The sequence below is a fragment of the Eleutherodactylus coqui genome, chromosome 13 (assembly GCF_035609145.1).
Source record: "Eleutherodactylus coqui strain aEleCoq1 chromosome 13, aEleCoq1.hap1, whole genome shotgun sequence".
NCBI classification, from domain to species: domain Eukaryota; kingdom Metazoa; phylum Chordata; class Amphibia; order Anura; family Eleutherodactylidae; genus Eleutherodactylus; species Eleutherodactylus coqui.
This window is the reverse complement of record NC_089849.1, coordinates 8,001,172-8,027,270: the sequence shown is the minus strand read 5'-3', so window position 1 is coordinate 8,027,270 and position 26,099 is coordinate 8,001,172. Positions and strand designations below refer to the sequence as shown.

At 45.3% G+C, this 26,099-nt stretch overlaps 1 protein-coding gene across 1 annotated transcript in view; it reads left to right on the top strand.

Moving 5' to 3' along the window:
• CBLN4 (cerebellin 4 precursor) overlaps positions 1–26,099 on the top strand; it is a 59,746-nt gene that overhangs the window by 12,134 nt on the left and 21,513 nt on the right. Inside the window, exon 2 of the mRNA XM_066586647.1 lies at positions 14,766–14,882. Coding sequence (XP_066442744.1) covers positions 14,766–14,882 — 117 coding nt within the window. The remainder of the gene's footprint in view (positions 1–14,765; positions 14,883–26,099) is intronic.

Genomic DNA, 26,099 nt, shown 5'->3' with positions numbered 1-26,099 from the left:
AGGTGTTCGCCTAATATAAAAGTCGGCCCCTCCCGCGGCTCGCCTCAGATGCGGTGTGAGTTAGATGAGGGACAGTGCTGTTTGTACCGGAGCTGCTGTAGGGAAAGAATTGGTAGTTAGTGTAGGCTTCAAGACCCCCAAAGGTCCTTATTAGGGCCACTGATAGCTGTGTGTTGGCTGCTGTTAGCAGTGGGATTTTTTTTTTTCTCAAAGTCGCCTCTGCAGACCGTTGCACCTGGCATTAGGGACAGAAGTGCTGCATAGGCAGGGAGAGTGTTAGGAGTGAGTGTAGCCTTCAAGAACCTCAACGGTCCTTTCTAGGGCCATATTTATCCGTGTGCAGTACTGTCCAGGCTGCTGTTAGCTGTGCTGCATTTTTTTTGGGCTTCTCAAAATCGCCTCTGCAGAGCATTCCACCCTCCATTGATACTGCAGGGAAAGAATTGTATAGGCAGGGCCACAACACAGTTATTATTCATAGAATATACGCAGTGCTGCCTGTTGGTGGGAAAAACCTGAAAACAAATCTATTTGTCCAGCCTCTGTCCGTCCTTACGCCTGTGGACACGTGTGAGCTGCGTGAAAAACATTGCTAAATCATACGCACCCAGCTACGCTTTACTGCTGGCTTCGCCATTTGCTTTCCTTAATTGGGAAAAAAAATACCTGCTCTGCCACAGTTAATAACTCTGCTACCCTCACGTTCTGTGACACATAAGCAGGGACACAGCGCAGTTATTAAACTTCTCAGGTTCATTGAATATACGCAGTGCTGCCTGTTGGTGGGAAAAAACTGAAAAGAAATCTATTTGTCCAGCCTGTGTCCGTCCTTACGCCTGTGGAGACGTGTGAGCTGCGTGAAAAACATTGCTAAATCATACGCAGCCAGCTACGGTTTACTGCTGGGTTCGCCATTTGCTTTCCTTAATTGGGAAAAAAAATACCTGCTCTCCAAGAGTTATAATAACTCTGCTACCCTCACGTTCTGTGACACATAAGCAGGGACACAGCGCAGTTATTAAACTTCGCAGGTTCATTGAATATACGCAGTGCTGCCTGTTGGTGGGAAAAAACTGAAAAGAAATCTATTTGTCCAGCCTGTGTCCGTCCTTACGCCTGTGGAGACGTGTGAGCTGCGTGAAAAACATTGCTAAATCATACGCAGCCAGCTACGCTTTACTGCTGGCTTCGCCATTTGCTTTCCTTAATTGGGAAAAAAAATACCTGCTCTGCCACAGTTAATAACTCTGCTACCCTCACGTTCTGTGACACATAAGCAGGGACACAGCGCAGTTATTAAACTTAGATAATTCATTCACTAGAGGCAGTGGGGCCTTTCGTTTTCCAAAAAGGGCAAAAATTATATTTGGCCTGCAGTCTTGCGCCAATTTATTTCCTGCCTGGGAAATCTAATCACTGGTAATACAGCATGCTGAGGGGTAGGGGTAAGCCTAGAGGACGTGGACGTGGACGTGGCCGAGGACGCGGAGGGCCAAGTGAGGGTGTGGGCACAGGCCAAGCTCCTGATCCAGGTGTGTCGCAGCTGTCTGCTGCGCGATTAGGAGAGAGGCACGTTTCTGGCGTCCCCACATTCATCGCCCAATTAATGGGTCCACGCGGGAGACGGTTATTAGAAAATGAGCAGTGTGAGCAGGTCCTGTCCTGGATGGCAGAAAGTGCTTCGAGCAACCTATCGTCTACCCGCAGTTCTGCGCCGTCCACTGCTGCCAATCCGAATCCTCTGTCTGCTGCTCCTCCTTCCTCCCAGCCTCCTCACTCCACTACAATGACACCTGCTCAGGAGCGGGAACACTCCCAGGAACTGTTCTCGGGCCCCTGCTTAGATTGGGCAGCAGCGGTTCCTCTCCCACCAGAGGAGTTTATCGTCACTGATGCCCAACCATTCGAAAGTTCCCGGGGTCCGGGGGAAGAGGCTGGGGACTTCCGCCAACTGTCTCAACAACTTTCTGTGGGTGAGGAGGACGATGACGATCAGACACAGTTGTCTTGCAGTGAGGTAGTAGTAAGGGCAGTAAGTCCCAGGGAGCAGCGCACAGAGGATTCGGAGGAAGAGCAGCAGGACGATGAGGTGACTGACCCCACCTGGTGTGCAACGCTTACTCAGGAGGACAGGTCTTCAGAGGGGGAGTCAAGGGCATCAGCAGGGCAGGTTGCAAGAGGCAGTGCGGTGGCCAGGGCCAGGGGTAGAGGCAGGGCCAGACCGAATAATCCACCAAGTGTTTCCCAAAGCGCCCCCCCGCGCCATGCCACCCTGCAGAGGCCGAGGTGCTCTAAGGTCTGGCAGTTTTTCACAGAGACGCCTGACGACCGACGAACAGTGGTGTGCAACCTTTGTTGCGCAAAGCTCAGCCGGGGAGCCAACACCAACAGCCTCACCACCACCACCATGCGCAGACATATGATGGCCAAGCACCCCACAAGGTGGGACGAAGGCCGTTCACCGCCTCCGGTTTGCACCCCTGCCTCTCCCCCTGTGCCCCAACCTGCCACTGAGATGCAACCCCCCTCTCAGGACACAGGCACTACCGCCTCATGGCCTGCACCCACACCCTCATCTCCGCTGTCCTCGGCCCCATCCAGCAGTGTAGTTCAGCGCACCGTTCAGCCGTCGCTTGCGCAAGTGTTCGAGCGCAAGCGCAAGTACGCCGCCACGCACCCGCACGCTCAAACGTTAACCGTCCGCATCGCAAAATTCATCAGCCTTGAGATGCTGCCGTATAGGGTTGTGGAAACGGAGTCCTTCAAAAGTATCATGGAGGCGGCGGCCCCGCGCTACTCAGTTCCCAGTCGCCACTACTTTTCCCGATGTGCCGTCCCAGCCCTGCACGACCACGTCTCCCGCAACATTGTGCGCGCCCTCACCAACGCGGTTACTGCCACGGTCCACTTAACTACGGACACGTGGACAAGCACAGGCGGGCAGGGCCACTACATCTCCCTGACGGCACATTGGGTGAATTTAGTGGAGGCTGGGACAGAGTCAGAGCCTGGGACCGCTCACGTCCTACCCACCCCCAGAATTGCGGGCCCCAGCACGGTGCTGGTATCTGCGGAGGTGTATGCTTCCTCCACTAAAGCACCCTCCTCCTCCTCCTCCTCCTCTGTCTCACAATCAAGATGTGTTAGCAGCAGCATGTCGCCAGCAGTCGGTGTCGCGCGGTGTGGCAGCACAGCGGTGGGCAAGCGTCAGCAGGCCGTGCTGAAACTACTCAGCTTAGGCGATAAGAGGCACACGGCCCACGAACTGCTGCAGGGTCTGACACAGCAGACCGACCGCTGGCTTGCGCCGCTGAGCCTCCAACCGGGCATGGTCGTGTGTGACAACGGCCGTAACCTGGTGGCGGCTCTGCAGCTCGGCAGCCTCACGCACGTGCCATGCCTGGCCCACGTCTTTAATTTGGTGGTTCAGCGGTTTCTGAAAAGCTACCCACGCTTGTCAGACCTGCTCGTAAAGGCGCGCCGGCTCTGCGCACATTTCCGCAAGTCCCACACGGACGCTGCCACCCTGCGCACCCTGCAACATCACTTTAAGCTGCCAGTGCACCGACTGCTGTGCGACGTGCCCACACGGTGGAACTCTACGCTCCACATGTTGGCCAGGCTCTATGAACAGCGTAGAGCTATAGTCGAATACCAACTCCAACATGGGCGGCGCAGTGGGAGTCAGCCTCCTCAATTCCTTTCAGAAGAGTGGGCCTGGTTGGCAGACATCTGCCATGTCCTTGGTAATTTTGAGGAGTCTACCCAGGTGGTGAGCGGCGATGCTACAATCATTAGCGTCACCATTCCTCTGCTATGCATCTTGAGAAATTCCCTGCAAACCATAAAGGCAGCTGCTTTGCGCTCGGAAACGGGGGCGGGGGAAGACAGTATGCCGCTGGATAGTCAGGGCACCCTCCTGTCTATTTCACAGCGCGTACAGGAGGAGGAGGAGGATGAGGAGGAGGGGGAAGAGACAGCTTGGCCCGCTGCTGACGGTACACCGGCTGATTGCCTGTCATCCTTTCAGCGTGTATGGCCTGAGGAGGAGGAGGAGGAGGAGGATCCTGAAAGTGATCTTCCTAGTGAAGACAGCCATGTGTTGCGTACAGGTACCCTGGCACACATGGCTGACTTCATGTTAGGATGCCTTTCTCGTGACCCTCGCGTTGCACGCATTCTGGCCACTACGGATTACTGGGTGTACACACTGCTCGATCCACGGTATAAGGAGAACCTGCCCACTCTGATTCCCGAAGAGGAAAGGGGTTCGAGAGTGTTGCTATACCACAGGACCCTTGCGGACAAGCTGATGGTAAAATTCCCAGCCGACAGCGCTAGTGGCAGAAGGCGCAGTTCCGAGGGCCATGTTGCAGGGGATGTGCGTAGATCGAGCAGCATGTACATCCCAGGCAGTGCAACAGTCTTTAAGGGCCTGGCCAGCTTTATGGCTCCCCACCAAGACTGTGTCACCGCTCCCCAGTCACGGCTGAGTCGGCGGGAGCACTGCAAAAGGATGGTGAGGGAGTACGTAGCGGATCGCACGACCATCCTTGGTGACGCCTCTGCCCCCTACAACTACTGGGTGTCGAAGCTGGACACGTGGCCTGAACTAGCCCTGTATGCCCTTGAGGTGCTTGCTTGTCCTGCGGCTAGCGTGTTGTCGGAGAGGGTGTTTAGTGCGGCTGGGGGAATCATCACCGATAAGCGTAGCCGCTTGTCAACCGACAGTGCCGACAGGCTAACACTCATCAAGATGAACAAAGGCTGGATTTCGCCAGACTTCTGTTCTCCACCAGCGGACAGCAGCGATACGTAAGCAATACGTAGGCTGCACCCGCGGATGGAAGCTACGTTCTCTCTCACCATCCAAAACGGGGACATTTGTGCTTCATCAATCTGTGTCTAATATTCCTCCTCCTCCTCCTCCTGCTCCTCCTCCTGAAACCTCACGTAATCACGCTGAACGGGCAATTTTTCTTAGGGCCACAAGGCTCACTCAAATAATTTTTCAGAACAATTTTTATAAGTTTCAATTAGCTTAAAAGCGTTGGAACTTTAACTTGAACCAATTTTTCGTTACACTGGGCTGCCTCCAGGCCTAGTTACCACTTAAGCCACATTAACCAAAGCGATTAATGGGTTTCACCTGCCCTCTTGGCTGGCCATGGCCAATTTTTGGGATGTACATTAGTACTGTTGATACAGCAATTTTTGTGGGCCCTCGCCTACAGTGTAATCAAATTAATTTTTAGCCCACCTGCATTACAGCTGACGTTACCTCAGCTGTGTTGGGCAATGCAATGGGATATTTCTATGTACCGCCGGTGGCTTCCTGGCACCCACCCAGGCAGTGGGTCCACAGGGAGTTAAACCTACATGTGTCCACTTGTAAAGAACCCCAGTCTGACTGGGGCATGCAGTGTGGGCCGAAGCCCACCTGTATTACGCACGACATTACTACCTCAGCTGTGTTGGGCAATGCAATGGGATATTTTTGTGTACCGCCGGTGGGTTCCAGGGAGCCACCCATGCTGTAGGTGCACACTGAGTTTTTAATACATCTGTACACTTCTAAAGAACCCGTCTGACTGGGGCATGCAGTGTGGGCCGAAGCCCACCTGTATTACGCACGACATTACTACCTCAGCTGTGTTGGGCAATGCAATGGGATATTTTTGTGTACCGCCGGTGGGTTCCAGGGAGCCACCCATGCTGTAGGTGCACACTGAGTTTTTAATACATCTGTACACTTCTAAAGAACCCGTCTGACTGGGGCATGCAGTGTGGGCCGAAGCCCACCTGTATTACGCACGACATTACTACCTCAGCTGTGTTGGGCAATGCAATGGGATATTTTTGTGTACCGCCGGTGGGTTCCAGGGAGCCACCCATGCTGTAGGTGCACACTGAGTTTTTAATACATCTGTACACTTCTAAAGAACCCGTCTGACTGGGGCATGCAGTGTGGGCCGAAGCCCACCTGTATTACGCACGACATTACTACCTCAGCTGTGTTGGGCAATGCAATGGGATATTTCTATGTACCGCCGGTGGCTTCCTGGCACCCACCCAGGCAGTGGGTCCACAGGGAGTTAAACCTACATGTGTCCACTTGTAAAGAACCCCAGTCTGACTGGGGCATGCAGTGTGGGCCGAAGCCCACCTGTATTACGCACGACATTACTACCTCAGCTGTGTTGGGCAATGCAATGGGATATTTTTGTGTACCGCCGGTGGGTTCCAGGGAGCCACCCATGCTGTAGGTGCACACTGAGTTTTTAATACATCTGTACACTTCTAAAGAACCCGTCTGACTGGGGCATGCAGTGTGGGCCGAAGCCCACCTGTATTACGCACGACATTACTACCTCAGCTGTGTTGGGCAATGCAATGGGATATTTCTATGTACCGCCGGTGGCTTCCTGGCACCCACCCAGGCAGTGGGTCCACAGGGAGTTAAACCTACATGTGTCCACTTGTAAAGAACCCCAGTCTGACTGGGGCATGCAGTGTGGGCCGAAGCCCACCTGCATTAAGCACGACATTACTACCTCAGCTGTGTTGGGCAATGCAATGGGATATTTCTGTGTACCGCCGGTGGGTTCCAGGGAGCCACCCATGCTGTGGGTCGACAGGGACTTCACAATAGGGAGTTGTACCTGCCTGTGTCTATGAATTAAAAAGCCCGGTCTGACTGGGGCATGCAGACACCTTGACAGAATGAATAGTGTGTGGCACATAGGTTCCCCATTGCTATGCCCACGTGTGCAGCTCCTGATGGCGGTGGCACAGGATTCTATTTCTCATTGCTTCTGTACAGCATTGTGGGCTATCGCTCCGCCACTTTTAAAGAGGGTCGCTGCCTAGCCGTGCCAACCTCTGCAGTGTATGCCTGAGGTCCCTCGTCATGGCAGACGCAATTCTAAATAGACATGAGCGTGGTGTGGCATGAGGGCAGCTGAAGGCTGCGCAGGGACACTTTGGTGTGCGCTGTGGGGGGGAGGGGGTGCGGTTGGGCAGCATGTAACCCAGGAGAAGTGGCAGCGGAGTGTCATGCAGGCAGTGATTGTGCTTTGTTGGAGGTAGTGTGGTGCTTAGCTAAGGTATGCATTGCTAATGAGGGCTTTTCAGAAGTAAAAGTTGTTGGGAGGGGGGGGGGCCCACTCTTGCCGCTATTGTGGCTTAATAGTGGGACCTGTGAACTTAGGATGCAGCCCAACATGTAGCCCCTCGCCTGCCCTATCCGTCACTGTGTCATTCCCATCACTTTCCTGAATTGCCCAGATTTTCACACATGAAAACCTTAGCGAGCATCGGCGAAATACAAAAATGTTCTGGTCGCCCATTGACTTCAATGGGGTTCGTTGTTCGAAACGAACCCTCGAGCATCACGGGAAGTTCGTTACGAATAACGAACACCCGAACATTTTGGTGTTCGCTCATCTCTAAATAAGACACAACTCTTGACCTCCCATGAGAATATCCAAGAACAGTCAGCTCCCTATTTGCAGCTCGAAAACTCATCTACATTCTACTTGTGAGGTCTTGAAAAAAACACCACCCCGCTATACGGCCAGGCTGCAAGAGACCAATAGGAGGCTCCACATCTCCACTCATGCCTAGCTTTGTATATGGCTGACAAATCTGTCAGCCTGGTCTCTTGCAAAAATAAAATGTCAGCTTCAACTCTGCATAGAAAATCAAAGGCCACAAACCTAGCCGCATCTGACTTAATGCTGGCAACATTAATGGATGCCAGCGTCAACAGAGTGCCGCCATCATTGGTGCTCAAGCTGGATGGCTTTCCTCTTACTCTCCCCTCCTATCAGATGAAGAAGTCTTTCCATTATTTATTTTTAGAGAAACGGAGACATTCCTACCCCCACTCACATCCTTACCTTAGGCTTCTGGCTTCAGGATAGCTCCCTTTCCAGAGGAAACCAAATCTCCCCCAGAAAGAGACCCAGCATCCCCTAGAGTTCCTTCCTCAAAAATCTTTGCCACCACCTCCGGCACCTCACCTCCAGCCTCTCCTCCTGGCAGGGAAGAGGAGGTGTTATTGAGGGCTTGGAATCGGTTAGAGAGGTCAACCAGAGGGGAACCACTTTGGCCTTCCTTTGGTATCTGTATCAGAGGGAGTGGGACTGAATGATCCCACTCTAGAGAGGAAGAACCCCTGTTTTTCCTTCTTGTTCTTCCCTTACCACTTTTCTTCTATCTTTCCATTTCTCACCATTCTCATCTATACTGTTTTCATGGGAGGATGTTGCAGAACTGGCAGCCACTTCTTTTCTCCATTCTTCTGGTTTCCTCATCCATATCACTATTCCTTGAGGTCTCAGCATTGGGTGCATTTCCCTGCCAGGGGCAATCCCGGATTCTTGGAACTTACCCCTCCACCTAGCAGTTTGACTCCTCTCCCACTTGGGCTGGTCAGGCAGTCTACTGAGATACCGTAGCTCTTCCTCTTCCCTGTTCCCACCAGACTTGCCTCCAGATGGATTTGCCTGTTGGCAAAAGAGAGAGGAAGGACAGTAACTGGATGGGTGCTCTAACATACCACACAAGTTACACCGAATGTCTCCACAGGATGAGGATGGATGATCTCTTCCCTCACACACATACTGTCATTCTGGCAGGAAATTGCTTGAACCACAAAATCCCACCACTCAGGTTATGTCTGACATCAAACAAGGAGGTCCTGAAGGGGTGGATCAGGTCAAAGATGTCACTCACCTTAAACTCTATCCCAATGAGAAAGTCTTCCACCCTGGCACTGTTAGGGCAGGCACCACTGCCTCCCTAACAGAGACAGACCACATTCCTCCTGGATCCCCCCTTGACCAGCTGTAGAAAGTGACCATGCCATCTTCCTGCCTTTGCTCTTGGAAGGGCCCTGTGCCAAATCTATCTATCCAAAAAGACAGGTTTCATTCTTCATCCTCTTTAGTGATCAACCTCTCTCCTCTCTTTAAGGCCGACAGGAAAAGACAATGAAATCTTGGGTCCCTAAAGCCAGGAAGTGAAGGTCCCCCCCCCTTATTTCAGCAGCAATTCTCTAATAGTTCCTAGGATCCACCACTGTCGGGAAAACAAATAAACTAGAGACCCCACTCCACCTCAAATCACCAGACATAACTCCACCAGCCACTCCAGAACTAGCCACAGCTCCTCCAGACACTTCTGCCCCACCTTCCTCACTTGTTAGTCTTGTACATTCACTCTTTCCCCTTACTTTTCCCAGATAATCCTCTGCCAGCAGACACCGCAACATTTAATACTGCATTAATCAGATTTACCACACCACTCTCTATCGTGCTGCTCCCTTCTTTCCTTTCACACACCTCCATGTTTTCTACATCATTCTCACTCTTCTCTGTGAGCAGACCAGTAACAGCTCTCCTCTTAGAAGATGGAGTAAAGCCCCATTTACATGCAAAGATGATCGCTCAAAATTCGTTCAAAAGATAGGATGATTGACAGTTTGAGTGATCATTTGCATAAGCTGCTAATGGGCACTAATGCCCACTAGTAGCTTATTAGCTTAATTTCCATGTAAATGAGCCTCCCTGAGCTGTATGCAGAGAGCAGCATGTGGTCTGTTATCTGCATGCCACCCCTTTGTTCTGCCACGGGACTGCAGCAGAATACAATGTTCAGCACTCCCATGAAGAATCACAGCGTGCGGTCCCTGCTATCAGCTCTCCCACCAAATGATGGATTTTAAACTCAACTAAAAATCATAGTTTGGGCAAGAAGCAACGATTATCGCTCAAAAGACATCATTTGAGAGAATTTTGAGCGATAATTGTTGTCTGTAAATGGGGCTTAAGAGGCACTTGGCAACACAGAGGGCCTCTAACACCTTCCCCCTCCAAGAGGAGAGCTGTTACTGGTCTGGTTGCAGAGAAGAGTGAGAATGATATTGAAAACATGAAGGGGAGCAACCTGAAGGGGTGCAACCCAGGGTTGGCTTTTTAAATATAGTCTTCTCCAAGGCACCAGCCCTCTCCACCCCCATTTAGTAATGTGGGAAAAGGGACTTTCAGCTGCACACATGAGAAGGCCTTTGGCCCCGTTCCCTGCCACCATGACCAATGTAATCCTGAGGAAAGAATTCCAGCGGAAAATTTCACAAATACTTAGGGAAACGGACCCTTCAGCTGCACCCACAGAAGAGCCTTCAGTTCCACTGCAATCACATATTTACAGCTTCGCTAACAACCACTGGGAATTTTAAGAATTTTAAGGAGGCCCCCAATTCCTGACCACCCAATACATCTTTCATCTTTGCAATGGGGCCACCTGGCACCAGGCAACCACCTTTCTTTAAGCCCAATGCAGGGTCTTTCTGCGAGCCACTCAATGCTGTATGACCCCCTCACCTTTTCTTCCACCTTCCTAGAATGCTTGGTTCCCCTTCCCTGGGTCATTGCAGGGACCTGCTGAGGGCCACCCAATGCCCGATACCCCCTCACTTTTTCCACAATCCCTTTTGATACTTTTGAGTCACATGGCGACAGATGACCCCCACGCTTAAAGATCTCACTATTAGATACTTTCCATTGCCCCTCCTGTTATTAAAATCCCGGTGGGGGGTGGAGGGGGGGGGGGGGTCTGGACCCTATCACTCTTTCTATTCCTGTGCACTGAATCCACATTAGCAGAGTCCAGGCTGGGTTGGACAAGGGAGCTACTGATGCAGCTACCTCCCCCCATGGCTTGGGGGCTTGTCCTGAGAGGTTGACATACCGGTACTTCAGATGGGTGATCTTTTTGATACCTTTTTTCTTCTTAGCCCAGGATTCCTATTGAGTAAGGTCATTCCGAAAACAGAGACCCTCCATGCCTCTACGGCATTCCAGGTGCTTTATATACGCCATTAGCCTTCCTCCCGGGCCATTGTCCTCGCCCTCTTTCCTAGAGGAGTGCAAGCTTGAAATGACAGTTATTTGCCCGGCTGGAAGCTCAGTGCACAGGCTCTGCTGACTTTCCACTGTCTGCAGTTTTCTGGCAGGGGCCTGCTCCAAGTTGGACACCGGGTCCTTCCTATCATTACAGACCCCAGCCAGACCCGGCTGAGACCCTTCAAACCAGTCATCATTCACCAGCTTTTCTGCAAAGGGACCTGCACCCTTAAAGATGGCCGTACTTCTCTCAACCAGGGTGAAGATCTCTCCCTTTAGATCTTGGATGCCCTGGTTGTATTAGGCCCTCCTTGCTTCACCTGAGTTGTTGGCCAGAGACCAGGCTTCTCGCAACTCCTCCTAGAGCCCTTTCATGGTGCCATCCAGCCTCACAGTACTGCATGGTTCTCGTAGCTATCCTGGAGGCAAAGCTGTTTACATTCTCCAGGGGCTGCAATGTGCCACAGTCCTCAATAGTAGGACTGCAGTCTCCCCCAGAAGCACCTGGCCTGCCTCCAGGAGAGCCTTTACTGTAACTCTTTGCTGCCAGGGTCCCGGAGGGCTGCAATCCCTCATCCTGGTTATCCTGACAGCCACCTTGGGTAGTCTATACGAGGGGTGAAGGAGACACATTAATGCACCTCTGGCTCGATCTCCTCATTCCCTCATGGGTAGCTGGTTGCAATGCATCCCCACCCTCTGCCGGCCTACCCCAGAGAGTGTGGGGAGTAGGCCTCCCTCTAACCATAGCCCAGGACCTCGCCCTCCCTTGGGTAGGAGAGAGCATATGTCCCAGGCCCTGGAGGTAACAGAGGGAAGCTTGGAGCGGCAAGTAACCGCATACAGGTGAACCACATGTGTCAACAGTTCCAGGTACTCTCAAGCAGATGGGTACCTGAATCTCCTGCAGATGATGGTGGGTGACTTCCTGGGTGGTCTATCCGTGTCGTAGCAGAAGGAGGTCATTGCGAGTACTTGCCTTACTGCAGTCCTAGCAGCAGTCCCACCGGACTTAGAGAGACGTGTAAAGCAGATTTCTGCTTCTCACATGCTGCCCTTCAACTTTGCAATTGATTTTCACTCTCTTACAGGGGCCAGAGAACTAAATTGAAATTCATTTTCCGGGGCCCCCAGGGGCGTCATACCATTGTGTAGCACATCCATGCCTTCCTATTCAAATACTCTATTGTTACTTTACTATAGGACAGCAGTAATGAGATGTAGCGCTGGATCCGGCTCTTTGAAGTTACCCTGTATAACCAGAGCAAGAAAGAATGATTGATTGAATGAATCATTCATCCATCCATTCAGTCAAGGAGCCTGAAATGGGTTATTGGCAGTTTCTTAAAGGACTTGATTAGAAAGTTCTTGAGTGTGAAATATCTACAAATCAGATTATGGAGTGAGTGAGTGAATCTCTGTTAGTGGTGATTTCTTGACGTTCTTCACTAGATATTCCAGGTTTGTTTGGAGGATTTAACTGAGATTATGAATGAAATGAATGAGTGTGAATTCACATGGGCATCGCTGTGAGAGAAAAAAATCGGACATGGAAATAGACTTATTGAAGACAATGGGGCTTATTTCAGTGGAAGTTGTGGACGTCTCGCTTGTGTGAATGAATACTGGATGTGAGCAGCTCCACATTGATGTGTCTTCCGCTCGTGTCGGACATTGTTCTGCTGCTTCCTAATGAGGTTGATGAACTTACAATCATCCCTCCATTATCAGTGCAGTAATTAAGGAGATTCCGACTGATAATGAGACAATACATTATAATCATTTACTTCACCAGGAAGCCAAGAGACTAAAAACCTTCAAAACCTTCCGTGATCCAGTGAGCCTTACCTTAATTAACTTTGGGTCTAATTATAAATATGTCTCCATTATCACTGGCCCCGAAACTCATCCACTGCTTTACAGATATATGGATGTTTTTGGTTCATTTTTAATCTGCACAGTGTACAAAAACTGCATTTGGAAACCATCAACAAGCTGGTTAGTTACTGTTGATAGATCCTATCCTTGGTTCATGTTTATTCTTCTGTGAAAGTCCGGCCCATTAAAGGGATTATTGATGAGCCTGTCCATAAGATAGGCCTTTAATAGCAGATTATAGAGGTGAAAAGGGCGGGTGTAGCGTCCAAGACAGGAGGCCGATAGGAGCTGCTGTGTTTGGATGTTGGAGCAGGATAGAGGTGAGCAGCCAAAAAGGTGTGGCCATAAAGTAGGGCAGGTGCTGCCGGCTTCGTATGCGGGGGGACCAATGGTCTTAATGGCGTCTGTGAAATTGGAGAAGAGGTAAAAAAAACTATGACTCATGCGCGATCTATAGTCGGTGTAGTCTTATAGCACTAACAGGTTATATACTCTGTAGAGTATAAGTTAACGTATGAAGCGCCAAATGACGATTTAGTAGAGTTAAAGGGGTTTTCAGGCAGTCCGCTGTCAGAGCTGGGATACACCGGGGTCAGAGTGGAAGCCACTGCTCCGACCCCTTTGATCCACCATTCACAAGAGGTCATGTCACAGCTCAACTTCTCCACCCTCTGCACCGTGACAGCACTTCCCTAAAAATCATCCCTAGAATGTGGTAAAAATAAAAAATAAATTATACTCACCTCTCCTCAGCTGCCGGGGCTCTGGCGCGTCCAGCCTGTCTTCTCCCTGAACTGCTCTGAAGCTCTTTCAGCAGACGGGGATTTAAAATCCCCGCCTGCTGAAAGGGCTGTATCTGATTGGCTGAGCACTCAGCCAATCACAGACAGCTCTCAGCCATTCATTGAATGACAGATGAGTGCTGCCTGTGATTAGTCGCAGCATTCAGCCAATCACAGGCAGTACCTGGCCATTCATAGAATTCAATGAAATTCTACAATCAGGAAATAAAACAGTTTTACTATATGGGTATAATTAGTAAAAAAATGTTGGTAATACATTCCCTTTAGGAGCAATTCTCTGTGAAAGGGATCTACATGGGAATTCCATTACCACTCATGCACACCCTGTCGCTTCTACATTAGGGCGAGGGACTGAAAACCCATGTAGATGCCATAATGAGATACAAGGTGGTTGACATTCTTTTAGTCTCATCAGTCCCTTTTGGTTTTTGTCAAGTGGGTTGGTAAGACACCAAGCTGTACATTTAAGATTTAGGTGGAGTAACGCCTTAAAGTGAATCTCCACTTTCATCATACAGCTGGTTTTAAGTCCAGCATTCTGCGCTGATCAGTTTCCCTCTATGTCTTTATAGGATGGCGAGTTCCATTTTTCTGATACAGAGCTGTGAATCCCCTGCAGAGACTTAGGACTCTTACCCACTCGCGTTTTTTTAATGCTGCGATATCGCTGCGTGTTTTAAAGACGAATATCAATGGGTCTTTCTAATGTTAAAAGCGCATGGCACAAAAATCGCAAAGCACCAACTTGAGATGCATTTTTAACATTAGAAAGTCCCATGGACATTTCTGTTAAAAAAAACGCAGCGATATCACAGCATTAAGAAAATGCAAGTGGGTGGGAGCCCTAAGAGATACATGGTAAAATTCTATCTTCCTGCAGCCACCACTAGAGGGAGCTCAAGAGATCACTGCATACTGTGTTGTTACTGAGTTCTATGTATGCACCGTATGCAGTAATCTCCTGAGCTCCCTCTAGTGGTGGTTGCAGGCAGACAGTGTTATTATGTAACTGTATATCTATGCTGGGGATCTGGAGCTCCATAACAGAAAAATGGAGCCCTGACTGCTATAATAATAGTGGATGAGGATAGAGGTTCACCTTAAGTAATATCCAGTCACATCTTCAGGTCTAAAGGTGCAGATCTCCATAACTCACTGTCCCTTTGTATCATAGATCTTAGTGAACGTGGGGAACTTCTTCACCCTGGAATCGGTGTTTGTGGCTCCACGGAAAGGAATCTACAGCTTCAACTTTCATGTAATAAAGGTTTACCAAAGTCAAACAATACAGGTAAGTGGCCGCTCTATACCCCCAGGGGCTTCTTTCCTGCGTATAAGGAAATGGTCAGAATCTGAGGCTGCGGTGAGCGCCGCTCTACAGCTGCTCTCTGTGCTGCAATACACAACTGGAGATCCCTGAGGAGAATGCTGCAGCTCTGGGGGCCCCAATACACAGGATACATGTTTAATTGTATTATTTCCCAATGACAGGTTTGTAGCTAAGTGCAGTGATTACAGTGCAGGTACCTCCAGTGATACTGAATACAGTGCAGGTACCTCCAGTGATACTGAATACAGTGCAGGTACTTTCAGTGATCGCAGGTCTCCTCTAATCGGTGTCACCTACTTTTGTTTTTCTTCTTCATCGAGGCCCAGACCACCATAATGATTTCTTCCACCAAATTGTGTCTCTGCAAAGAAGCTCACTATCCTGCTGCCACAGTGTTCCTCTCAGAGCCCCTACACAGAAATATAGTGCCCTTTTGTGCCCCACACAGTAATAATACCTCTTTGTACCACCCACATGCTATAATAGTGCCACTTACACCAGTACACACTGTAATAGTGCCCTTTGTACCCCAACATATGCCCCTTATGCTCCCATACTCTGTAATAGTACCATTTAATTACATAAAAGCTTTCTTCTGTAATTGTAATTATTTTGTGTCAGTCTCTCACACTATGTGCCGAGTGGCAGCATGTGTCACTTGAATCATCCTCCCAGGTCCCCTCCTCTCTGGCATGTCGGACAGGAGGAGACCCAAGAGGATGATTCAACTAACAGACGCTATTGATTAGTACACTATGTCAAAGACAAACATTAATTACAGCAAAAGCAGCCTGTAGTGCAGTAAGGGGGGCTGTGGGTGCCTTTAGCTTATGAGCCCAGTTGCAACTACAACTGCTTTGACACCTATAACAATGCCACTGCTCAATGACATGGAAGCTACATCACATCCTGGGAGGGGGGGGGGGGTACACTTTTGAGACATAGGATCTGGTGTTATTATTATAGATATATTACTGATTTCTGCACTGATTACTTATACAATGTGGTCAGATTGTATGTAAGACACTCGCTGTCGCCCTCATCCACTCCTGACTCGACAACTGCAACTGTCTATTCATTGGCCTCCCCCGCACCAGACTCGCTCCTCTCCAATCCCTACTAAATGCGGCAGCTAGACTCATTTTTCTATTCCGCCATTTCTCAGACTCCTCTCCACTATGCCAGTCGCTGCATTGGCTGCCCATCTACTGCAGAACTAAATTTAAAGTCCTCACCCACAAAGCTGTCCATGGCGCCAGCCCACCGTACATCGCCTCCCTCCTGTCTGTACACCACCCAGCCCACACACTCCGATCCGCTAACGCACTCAGACTAAACACCCCTTTAATACGAACCTCACACGCTCGCCTACAGGACTTCACCAGAGCAGCACCCATCTTCTGGAACGCTCTACCCCAAGGCATCCGGACAATCCCAATGCACAAAACTTCGAACGCGCCTTAAAAACGCATCTCTTCAGGGAGGCATACCAAATCCCCTCATCTAGTCCCCCTGCCCTCCCCTATGGCTCCCCACACCTTTCACCCTGCTTATCTCATATGACCTCTACCCCTGCACCTCCTTACCGCCCCACCCTGTTTACTTTCTAATAACTGATTTCCACATATAATTCCCGTACCGCCTGTGTTCCCCCATGCTAATCCCTCCCTCCCTGGTACCACCTGTATTGCCCCCACCCTGTTGACTTTAAACTGATTGTATATCACATGTAATTGTTGTATTGTCTGGGTTTCTCCAATGCTAGAAAGTGCTGCTGAATAAGTTGGCGCTATACAAATAAAGATTATTATCGACAAACACAATGGGGCGTGTGTATTATGCCATGTATGCGGTGGGGGGGAGGGGTTACACCCACCAAGCTGGAGCTTGATGTAACCCCCTAAAAAGTCATTTTGGGAATTACAACAAAAGAGCAACTTTTTTGCTCCAGAATTCTGGTGCAAAATGTTCAATCCACTGCCCCATAATGTTTGTCTATAACTGACTAAGGGCACGTTGCACCAACCAAACTGTTGATCCAGGTTTAGTTAAGCAGCGATCAGCTGCTGAACTTAGTTTAAGTTGCATGTGTTGTGCCAGCACTTACTGACATAAGATTTGCAAAACTTAGTTCATTTGATCTGCAATTAAAGCTTGAACTTTGAAATTTATTGTGCACGGGGATTGGTCACTGTAGTCCAGTAAGTGAAGTGAACTATCAGCCTAGTCCACCATCTTGGATGTTGGCTGCTAAACTAAGTTAATAGAATCCTAGAATGGTAGAGTTGGAAGGGTCCTCCAGGGTCATCGGGTCCAACCCCCTGCTCAATGCAGGATCACTAAATCATCCCAGACAGATAATTGTCCAGCCTCTGAAGACTTCCATTGAAGGAGAACTCACCACCTCCTGTGGCAGCCTGTTCCACTCATTGATCCACCTCACTGTCTAATATCTAATCTGTGTCTCCTCCCTTTCAGTTTCATCCTATTGCTTCTAGTCTTTCCTTGTACAGATGAGAATAGGGCTGATCCCTCTGCACTGTGACAGCCCTTCAGATATTTGTAGACGGCTATTAAGTCTCCTCTCGGCCTTCTCTTCTGCAAGCTAAACATTCCCAGATCCTTTAACTGTTCCTCATAGGACATGATTTGCAGACCGCTCACCATCTTGGTAACTCTTCTCTGAACTTCCTCCAGTTTGTCTATGTCTGTTATAAAGTAGGGTGCGCAGAACTGGACACAGTATTCCAGATGAGGTCTGACTAAGGAAGAGTAGAGGGGGATAATGACCTCACATGATCTAGACTCTATGCTTCTCTTAATACATCCCAGAATTGTGTTTGCCTTTTTGGCTGCTGCATCACATTGTTGACTCATGTTCAGTCTGTGATTTATTAGTATACCCAAGTCTTTTTCAGATAGATAGAGAGATAGATAGATAGAGAGAGAGAGAGAGAGAGATAGATAGATAGATAGATAGATAGATAGATAGATAGATAGATAGATAGATAGATAGATAGATAGATAGATAGATAGATGGATGGATGGATGGATGGATGGATAGATAGATAAAGGGTTTCACCACCAGTATCTGAGGAGTGCGGCAAACGTTACTCTAAATTACTCTCAACAGCAAATTCTTCTTTTGCTTGAAATGTTACTTTCATTTCAAGGCTGCAGATGATGCGCAGGCGCTCTGTCTATCTATGTATCTATTTGTCCATCCATCATCTATCTATCTGCTATACAGAAGTCCTCTCAGACAGTCTGCTGCACTGATCGGGCTCACATGCTGTTTTTTCTCTGCAGCTTTATTTGAGCTTTTTACAGATCCGCAGATTTCATTCTTACAGACAGCAGGGTACGGGGACAGACACTCAGTAAACATTTAGCATCTTTTCCTGTGATGTTACATCTTAAAGTGACATTACATATTTGTTAAACATTCCCTGTATACAATATTAAGTAAATACGGGAACTGTATCTGCATCACTTGTCTTTAGTTTGTTTTTCCAAAGTTTTGAAAAGAAAGCAACATAGAATCCATCTGATCTGGTTTGTCAAAAGGATTTAGAGCGCCTCATGTTTTCCAGTTTTTATTGCTATTTACACAGGCTGATGTCTCAGATGTACTTTGAAATGAAAGCAGAGAACAAATAAAGAAGTTAAGATGACTAAAGATAATGGAGTAACTTTGTTTCACCCAATTCCATCTAGATGTTTGTCTCTTCCCAGTCGCCCCTCCAGCTGATATAACAGCTTTACATCATTGAATCATTTCTTCTGTAATTGCATTCAGATATTGTTCAGAAGTTTATTTCCAACGTTGTTGCAGAAGTTCCCACAAATGTGCTGCACTTGTAGGTTGCTTTGCTTTCACCCTTCTGTCCAGTTCATCCCATATGAGCTGAATGGGGTATAAGTCTGGGGACTGTGCAGGACATTCCATTCTTTGACACCTACCTTTGACACCGTTCACCTACTCAACAGCGTACAAAACCCTGTGAGATGTACCAAAGATGTCACATTGATTCCTCAGTCCATAAGACCTTCTTCCACTCTTCAGTAGTCCACTGGAGGCGTTGCTTGGCCTAAGCAAGGCTTTATCTTATTGTGTAGTCTTAGCAGCGGCTTTCTTATGATCTACCTGTTAGACCTGCAGACAGAAGTCTCTTCATCGTACGAATGGAGACTTGTTTATTGCTGCATTAAGCCGTGCATGAAGACTTTGTGCTGTGAGGCGCCGGACACGCAAAAAACGTGTCATCTGATTTTGTAGTGGCCTTTGGTCTGCCAGACCTCTTCCTGTTAGAGTTTCCTCCAGTTTCCAAGTGCCTTTTGACAGTATAAGGATCTGTACTGACGGCCACCTTGGTATTCTTGGCAATTTCTCAGTAGGGCCGGCCTAGGCTTCTAATGGTTATAATTGTCTGTCTTTTTTGGTTAATTGCCTTTTTCTTGCCATTATGACAGCAACGTGCTTCGTCCTGAAGAGCTAAACTGTCCAAATCCTGCCCTAGGGGGTGTTGTAATGCAGACTGTTCCAGCACTGGTTATGTAGAATCAGAGGGTTTGAAAGTCATCTACAAAAGTTGAGACACTTGTAGGAATAGTTTGCTTCCTTTACTGCAGAGCAGACGTCCTTGATGTGTCCTGAAAAAAGCCCTTTGCTTAAAATCATAAATTTAGACTATTGTTGCGCTTCAGACTAAAATTTTATAACATTTTTATGTTTAACTTACTTTTGAACCATTTCACATTATTTGCTTAAACTGTGTTATGTAAAAAAATAACTGGAAAATCTGAGGTGTATGTGTTTTTGATGAGTAGTGTGTGTGATCGATGTAGTACATTGGGTGCATAAAGATGCCTTCATACAGGGCAGAAGATTCTGCAGGATGCTGCGGAATATTCTGCTGTCAAAGTCCACAAGTCTAAATGCCCCATTGCCATCAGAATTCTGCCATTTTAGATTCTACATCCAAATGTTCACGTTAGACATCTGGTAGCGGATTGTCCTGCATGGAGGAGTATTCCAGGCACCCTGTGAAATATTCAGTCCCATGTGAAAGCGCCCAAAAGAGATCCATCTCTATATCGATCAATAGAAACATGGCAGCTCTATTTGTGGATACATTTTAACCATCAACAAGCTGCTATTAACATCTATTACTTTGTGTCCATGTTTACAACTTTGGGTACATAAAGATATCTATCTATCTATACAAACATGTCAGATGTATCAATCAGTGACAACATGGAAACCATCAACATGCTTCTATGGACTGATCTGTTACTTTGTGTCGTTGTTTAACATTTGCATACATAAAGAAATCTTATCTATCTATCTCATATCTATCTATCTCATATCTATCTATCTATCTATCTCATATCTATCTTTCTATCTCCTATCGATCTATCTCATATCTATATCGATCTATCATCTATCTATCTATCTATCTATCTATCTATCTATCTATCTATCTATCTCTCTATCACATATCTATCTATTTATCTATCTATCTATGCCATATCTATCTATCTATCTATCCCATATCTATCTATCTATCTATCTATCTATCTATCTATCTATCTATCTATCTATCTATCTATCTATATCATATCTATCTATCTATCTCCTATCTATCTATCTATCTCCTATCTATCTATCTATCTCCTATCTATCTATCTATCTATCTATCTATCTATTATCTATCTATCTATCTATCTATCTATATCATATCTATCTCATATCTATCTATTTCATATCTATATATAGCATATCTATATATAGCATATCTATCTATCTCATATCTATCTATCTATCTCATATTGATCTCATATATATCTATCTCATATCTATATATCGCATATCTATCTATCACATATCTATCTATCTATCTATCTATCTATCTATCTATCTATCTATCTATCTATCTATCTATCTATCTCCTATCTATCTATCTATCTATCTATCTATCTCATATCTATATATCGCATATCTATCTATCACATATCTATCTATCTATCTATCTATCTATCTATCTATCTATCTATCTATCTATCTATCTATCTATCTATCTATCTATCCCATATCTATCTATCTCATATCTATCTATCTCCTATCTATCTATCTATCTATCTATCTATCTATCTATCTATCTATCTCATATCTATCTATCTCATATCTATCTATCTATCTCATATCTATCTATCTATCTATCTATCTCATATCTATATATCACATATCTATCTATCCCATATCTATCTATCTATCTATCTATCTATCTATCTATCTATCTCATATCTATCTATCCCATATCTATCTATCTATCTATCTATCTATCTATCTATCTATCTATCTATCTATCTATCTATCTATCTCATAAATATCTATCTCATATCTATCTATCGCATATCTATCTATCTATCTATCTATCTATCTCATAAATATCTATCTCATATCTATCTATCTATCTCATATCTATCTCCTATCTCCTATCTATCTATCTATCTATATCCTATCTATCTATCTCCTATCTATCTATCTATCTATCTATCTATCTATCCCATATCTATCTATCTATCTATCTATCTATCTATCTATCTATCTATCTATCTATCTATCTCCTATCTATCTATCTCCTATCTATCTCCTATCTATCTATCTCCTATCTATCTATCTATCTATCTATCTATCTATCTATCTATCTATCTATCTATCTTATATCTATCTATCTCATATCTATATATCAAATCAAAGTAAAAGAACCAGGTTAGCGCTCCTGAGTGGAAAGGCTTATTCAAACAGTGTGTGAAAAATATGTTAATCACACTCACCCGGTGTTTGGTAAGGACCTTATGCAAGATCCCTACCAACACCCCTTGATCCAGGAGAGCCTGTAGAATGAGCTGTCGGTGGGTCCCTTAAAATCCCTCTGGGCTAGACAGGGGAGAGATCTGCAGGTCCTCCGTCTCTCTATCTCGAGAGCCGCTAAAGTTGAAAGCTGTATACTTATAAAAATAGGACACCGCGCTCCTGGGAATATCCACCCTCCGAACAACCGTCTCTTTCTTTCACTCCGTTTATTGAGACAACGCGTTTCGTCGATTACGACTTCATCAGGTATATCTATATATCACATATCTATCTATCTATCTATCTATCTATCTATCTATCTATCTATCTATCTATCTCATATCTATCTATCTCATATCTATCTATTTCATATCTATCTATCTCATATCTATATATCACATATCTATCTATCTATCTACCTATCTATCTATCTATCTATCCCATATCTATCTATCTCATATCTATCTATCTATCTATCTATCTATCTATCTATCTATCTATCTATCTCCTATCTATGTATCTATCTATCTATCTATCTATCTATCTATCTATCTCCTATCAATCTATCTATCTATCTATCTATCTATCTATCTATCTATCTATCTATCTATCTATCTATCATCTATCTATCTATCTATCTATATCATATCTATCTCATATCTATCTATTTCATATCTATATATAGCATATCTATATATAGCATATCTATCTATCTCATATCTATCTATCTATCTCATATTGATCTCATATCTATCTATCTCATATCTATATATCGCATATCTATCTATCTATCTATCTATCTATCTATCTATCTATCTATCTATCTATCTATCTATCTATCTATCCCATATCTATCTATCTCCTATCTATCTATCTCATATCTATCTATCTCCTATCTATCTATCTATCCCATATCTATCTATCTCCTATCTATCTATCTCCTATCTATCTATCTATCTCATATCTATCTATCTCATATCTATCTATCTATCTATCTATCTATCTATCTATCTATCTCATATCTATCTATCTATCTATCTATCTATCTATCTATCTATCTCATATCTATCTATCTCATATCTATATATCACATATCTATCTATCCCATATCTATCTATCTATCTATCTATCTATCTATCTATCTATCTATCTATCTATCTATCTCATATCTATCTATCTATCTATCTATCTATCTATCTATCTATCTATCTCATATCTATCTATCTCATATCTATATATCACATATCTATCTATCTATCTATCTATCTATCTATCTATCTATCTATCTATCTATCTATCTATCTATCTCATATCTATCTATCTCATATCTATCTATTTCATATCTATCTATCTCATATCTATCTATCTATCTACCTATCTATCTATCTATCTATCTATCTATCTATCTATCTATCTATCTCATATCTATCTATCTATCTATCTATCTATCTATCTATCTATCTATCTATCTCATATCTATCTATCTATCTCATATCTATATATCACATATCTATCTATCTATCTATCTATCTATCTATCTATCTATCTATCTATCTATCTATCTATCTATCTATCTATCTATCTCATATCTATCTATCTCATATCTATCTATTTCATATCTATCTATCTCATATCTATCTACCTATCTATCTATCCCATATCTATCTATCTCATATCTATCTATCTATCTATCTATCTATCTATCTATCTCCTATCTATCTTTCTATCTCATATCTATCTATCTATCTATCTATCTATCTATCTATCTCATATCTATCTATCTATCTATCTCATATCTATCTATCTATCTATCTATCTATCTATCTATCTATCTATCTATCTATCTATCTATCTATCTATCTATCTATCTATCTATCTATCTATCTATCTATCTATCTATCTATCTATCTATCTATCTATCTATCTATCTATCTATCGGAAGGCAGCATCCCTGCAAGGCAATGTCAGACTTTTTTAACAAGACGTATAACAATGACTGGGCATTGGAATCCAGAGCCATATTAACCCTGCACAGCCATCTGTTACACACTATGTTACCTCTTCCGTTCATAAAGTCCGTGTGACTCCAAGGCGCTGCATCAGCGTAATGTAATAATTATTCCAGCAAATATCTTTATTACACAAATCAGAACTTTCGGTCCGTTTCTTCCACTTTGATGTCTTTTCTTGTCTTTTCTTTTGAACCTGAATCATTATAAAAACATGATTTTTAAGCAGAGACAGAAAAGAATCCCATTTGCCGTGTTTTCATCCGTCCTCAGCGTATCTGCGGTTGTGGAAAGGTCGCCATTGTTCGCACTTAAAAGCGCATAAAATATCAGAAATAATCTACATAAAACATTTGTTCTGTAGGTTTCATCTCGTTACCTTTCTTGGAACGTTTATGGTAATTATTCTTAAACAATGAACAATGTTTCCAATTGCAACAAATGTATCGCGCCGTCCCGGAATCCGAATGATAACTAGTAGGGATAATGGCCCCAATTTAGGTGATGTGGGTGATTACTGCTCTTCAGGTCTGATCGCTTCCTTAAGGGTCGGCCTACAGTGGTTTTATGTGTGACATTTAGGCTTTACATCTGCTATACACACTGAAAGGCCACTTTATTAGAGACCCCCAGCTAGTAATGTGTTGGACTTCCTTTGGCTTTTAGAACTGAAGCAATTCATTGTGGGTCCATCCGCAGGTATCAGAGGACTCGGGATGTGCCAAGAAAACCTTCCCTGCACCAGTACTGCACCTCCTGCCTGTGCAGCCTGTTGGTGAGAATGATTCCTGACATCCTCCTCTGACCCCTTCCAGTGACGAGTTGATTCCATCCACAGGATCCCCTCTAGCTGGATGCTTTTTCTCGATTCCGTTATTCTCCATACACTCTCTATACTGTTACAGGAGGAAGGAATGCTTTCTCCTTACACTGAATTACACTGAGTCTTTCCCCATAAAACTATATATCAATCTGCTCAGCTCCTCCCGCTCTATAACATGGTACCTCCAATGTGGGCAATGTGTTCCAGCTGACAGATCCCCTTAAACCCTTTTAAGGATGAGGCCATTTTTTCCATTTTCAGCTTTTTCTTCCCATTTTTAGAAATTTATAACTCCTTTTTTAGCAATCCACGCAGCTGTCTGAGGACTTGTTGTTTTTTGCAGGACGATTTGTACTTTCCGATGGTTGTGTGTAACGTACCATATAATGTACTGAAAAGGTGCGAGAAATGGAAAAAAGACTTAAATTCTGCCATCTTTAGAGGGGTGGGTGTTCATTTCTATGGTGCACACACTGCAGCAAATATGACATGATGGCTTTATTCTGTGGGTCGGTACGATTACAGCGTTATCACATTTCTGTATTATTTTTTTCTGTACTTCTGTTATTTTCTTCCACAGATATATATGTTTTTCATTATTGTTTTCTGCTGCCATCTTCTGACCACCATGGGGCATCATGTGGCGCAGAGCATTAAGGTAGCAGTATGCAGTCCTATGCTCTGGCTCAATACCTAAAGGTTGTGGGTTCAATCCCTGCATGGTTCAGGCAGCTGGCTCAAGGTTGACTCAGCCTTCCATCCTTCAGAGGTTGGTAAAATGAGCCCCCAGCTTGGTGGGGGGTAATCAATACATTATCTTAAAGCACTATGCAAATAACAAGTCCCCCTTCCCCCTTTACCCCCTAAGTAACTCATAACTCTTTTATTTAGCTGTCGCTGTCTGAGGGCTTGCTGTTTTTTGCGGGACGAGTTGTATTTTTCAATGATGCTAATTATCCTACCTTATAATGTACTGAAAAACTTATAAAAATTGTTATTCAATTGTAGTGAAAAAAAAAAAAATCGAATTTCCACCATCTTTCAGTGCGTTTTGTTTCTACGGCGTATACCCTACAACACAAAGGACGTGATAACTTTATTTTATGGGTTAGTACGATTACTACGATACCAAATTTATAAAGATCTCTTTCGCTGTACTAACTTTTACGGGGGGGGGGGGGGGGGGCTGATAAGTCTTTGGCTTTACCCAGAAATAAACGAGATAGGAAGATGAAACTTTCCATTACTTCCACATCCTCTCCACTGGTGCCAACACACTTCTTACATCGGGATTCCAACCTCTGTAAGCCTTGCAAAAAGAAGGATTTCGGTTGTGCCTCAAACCAGTCATCCATAGCAGCCATGGCATCAGAAATGGGGTGAAATGTGCTCGCCTTGAGGTGTTTCTTCAGGTTTGGAAACAGATGATAGTCGGAGGGAGCTAGATCTGGTGAATAAGGTGGGTGGTCAACCAGCTGGAAGCCTAG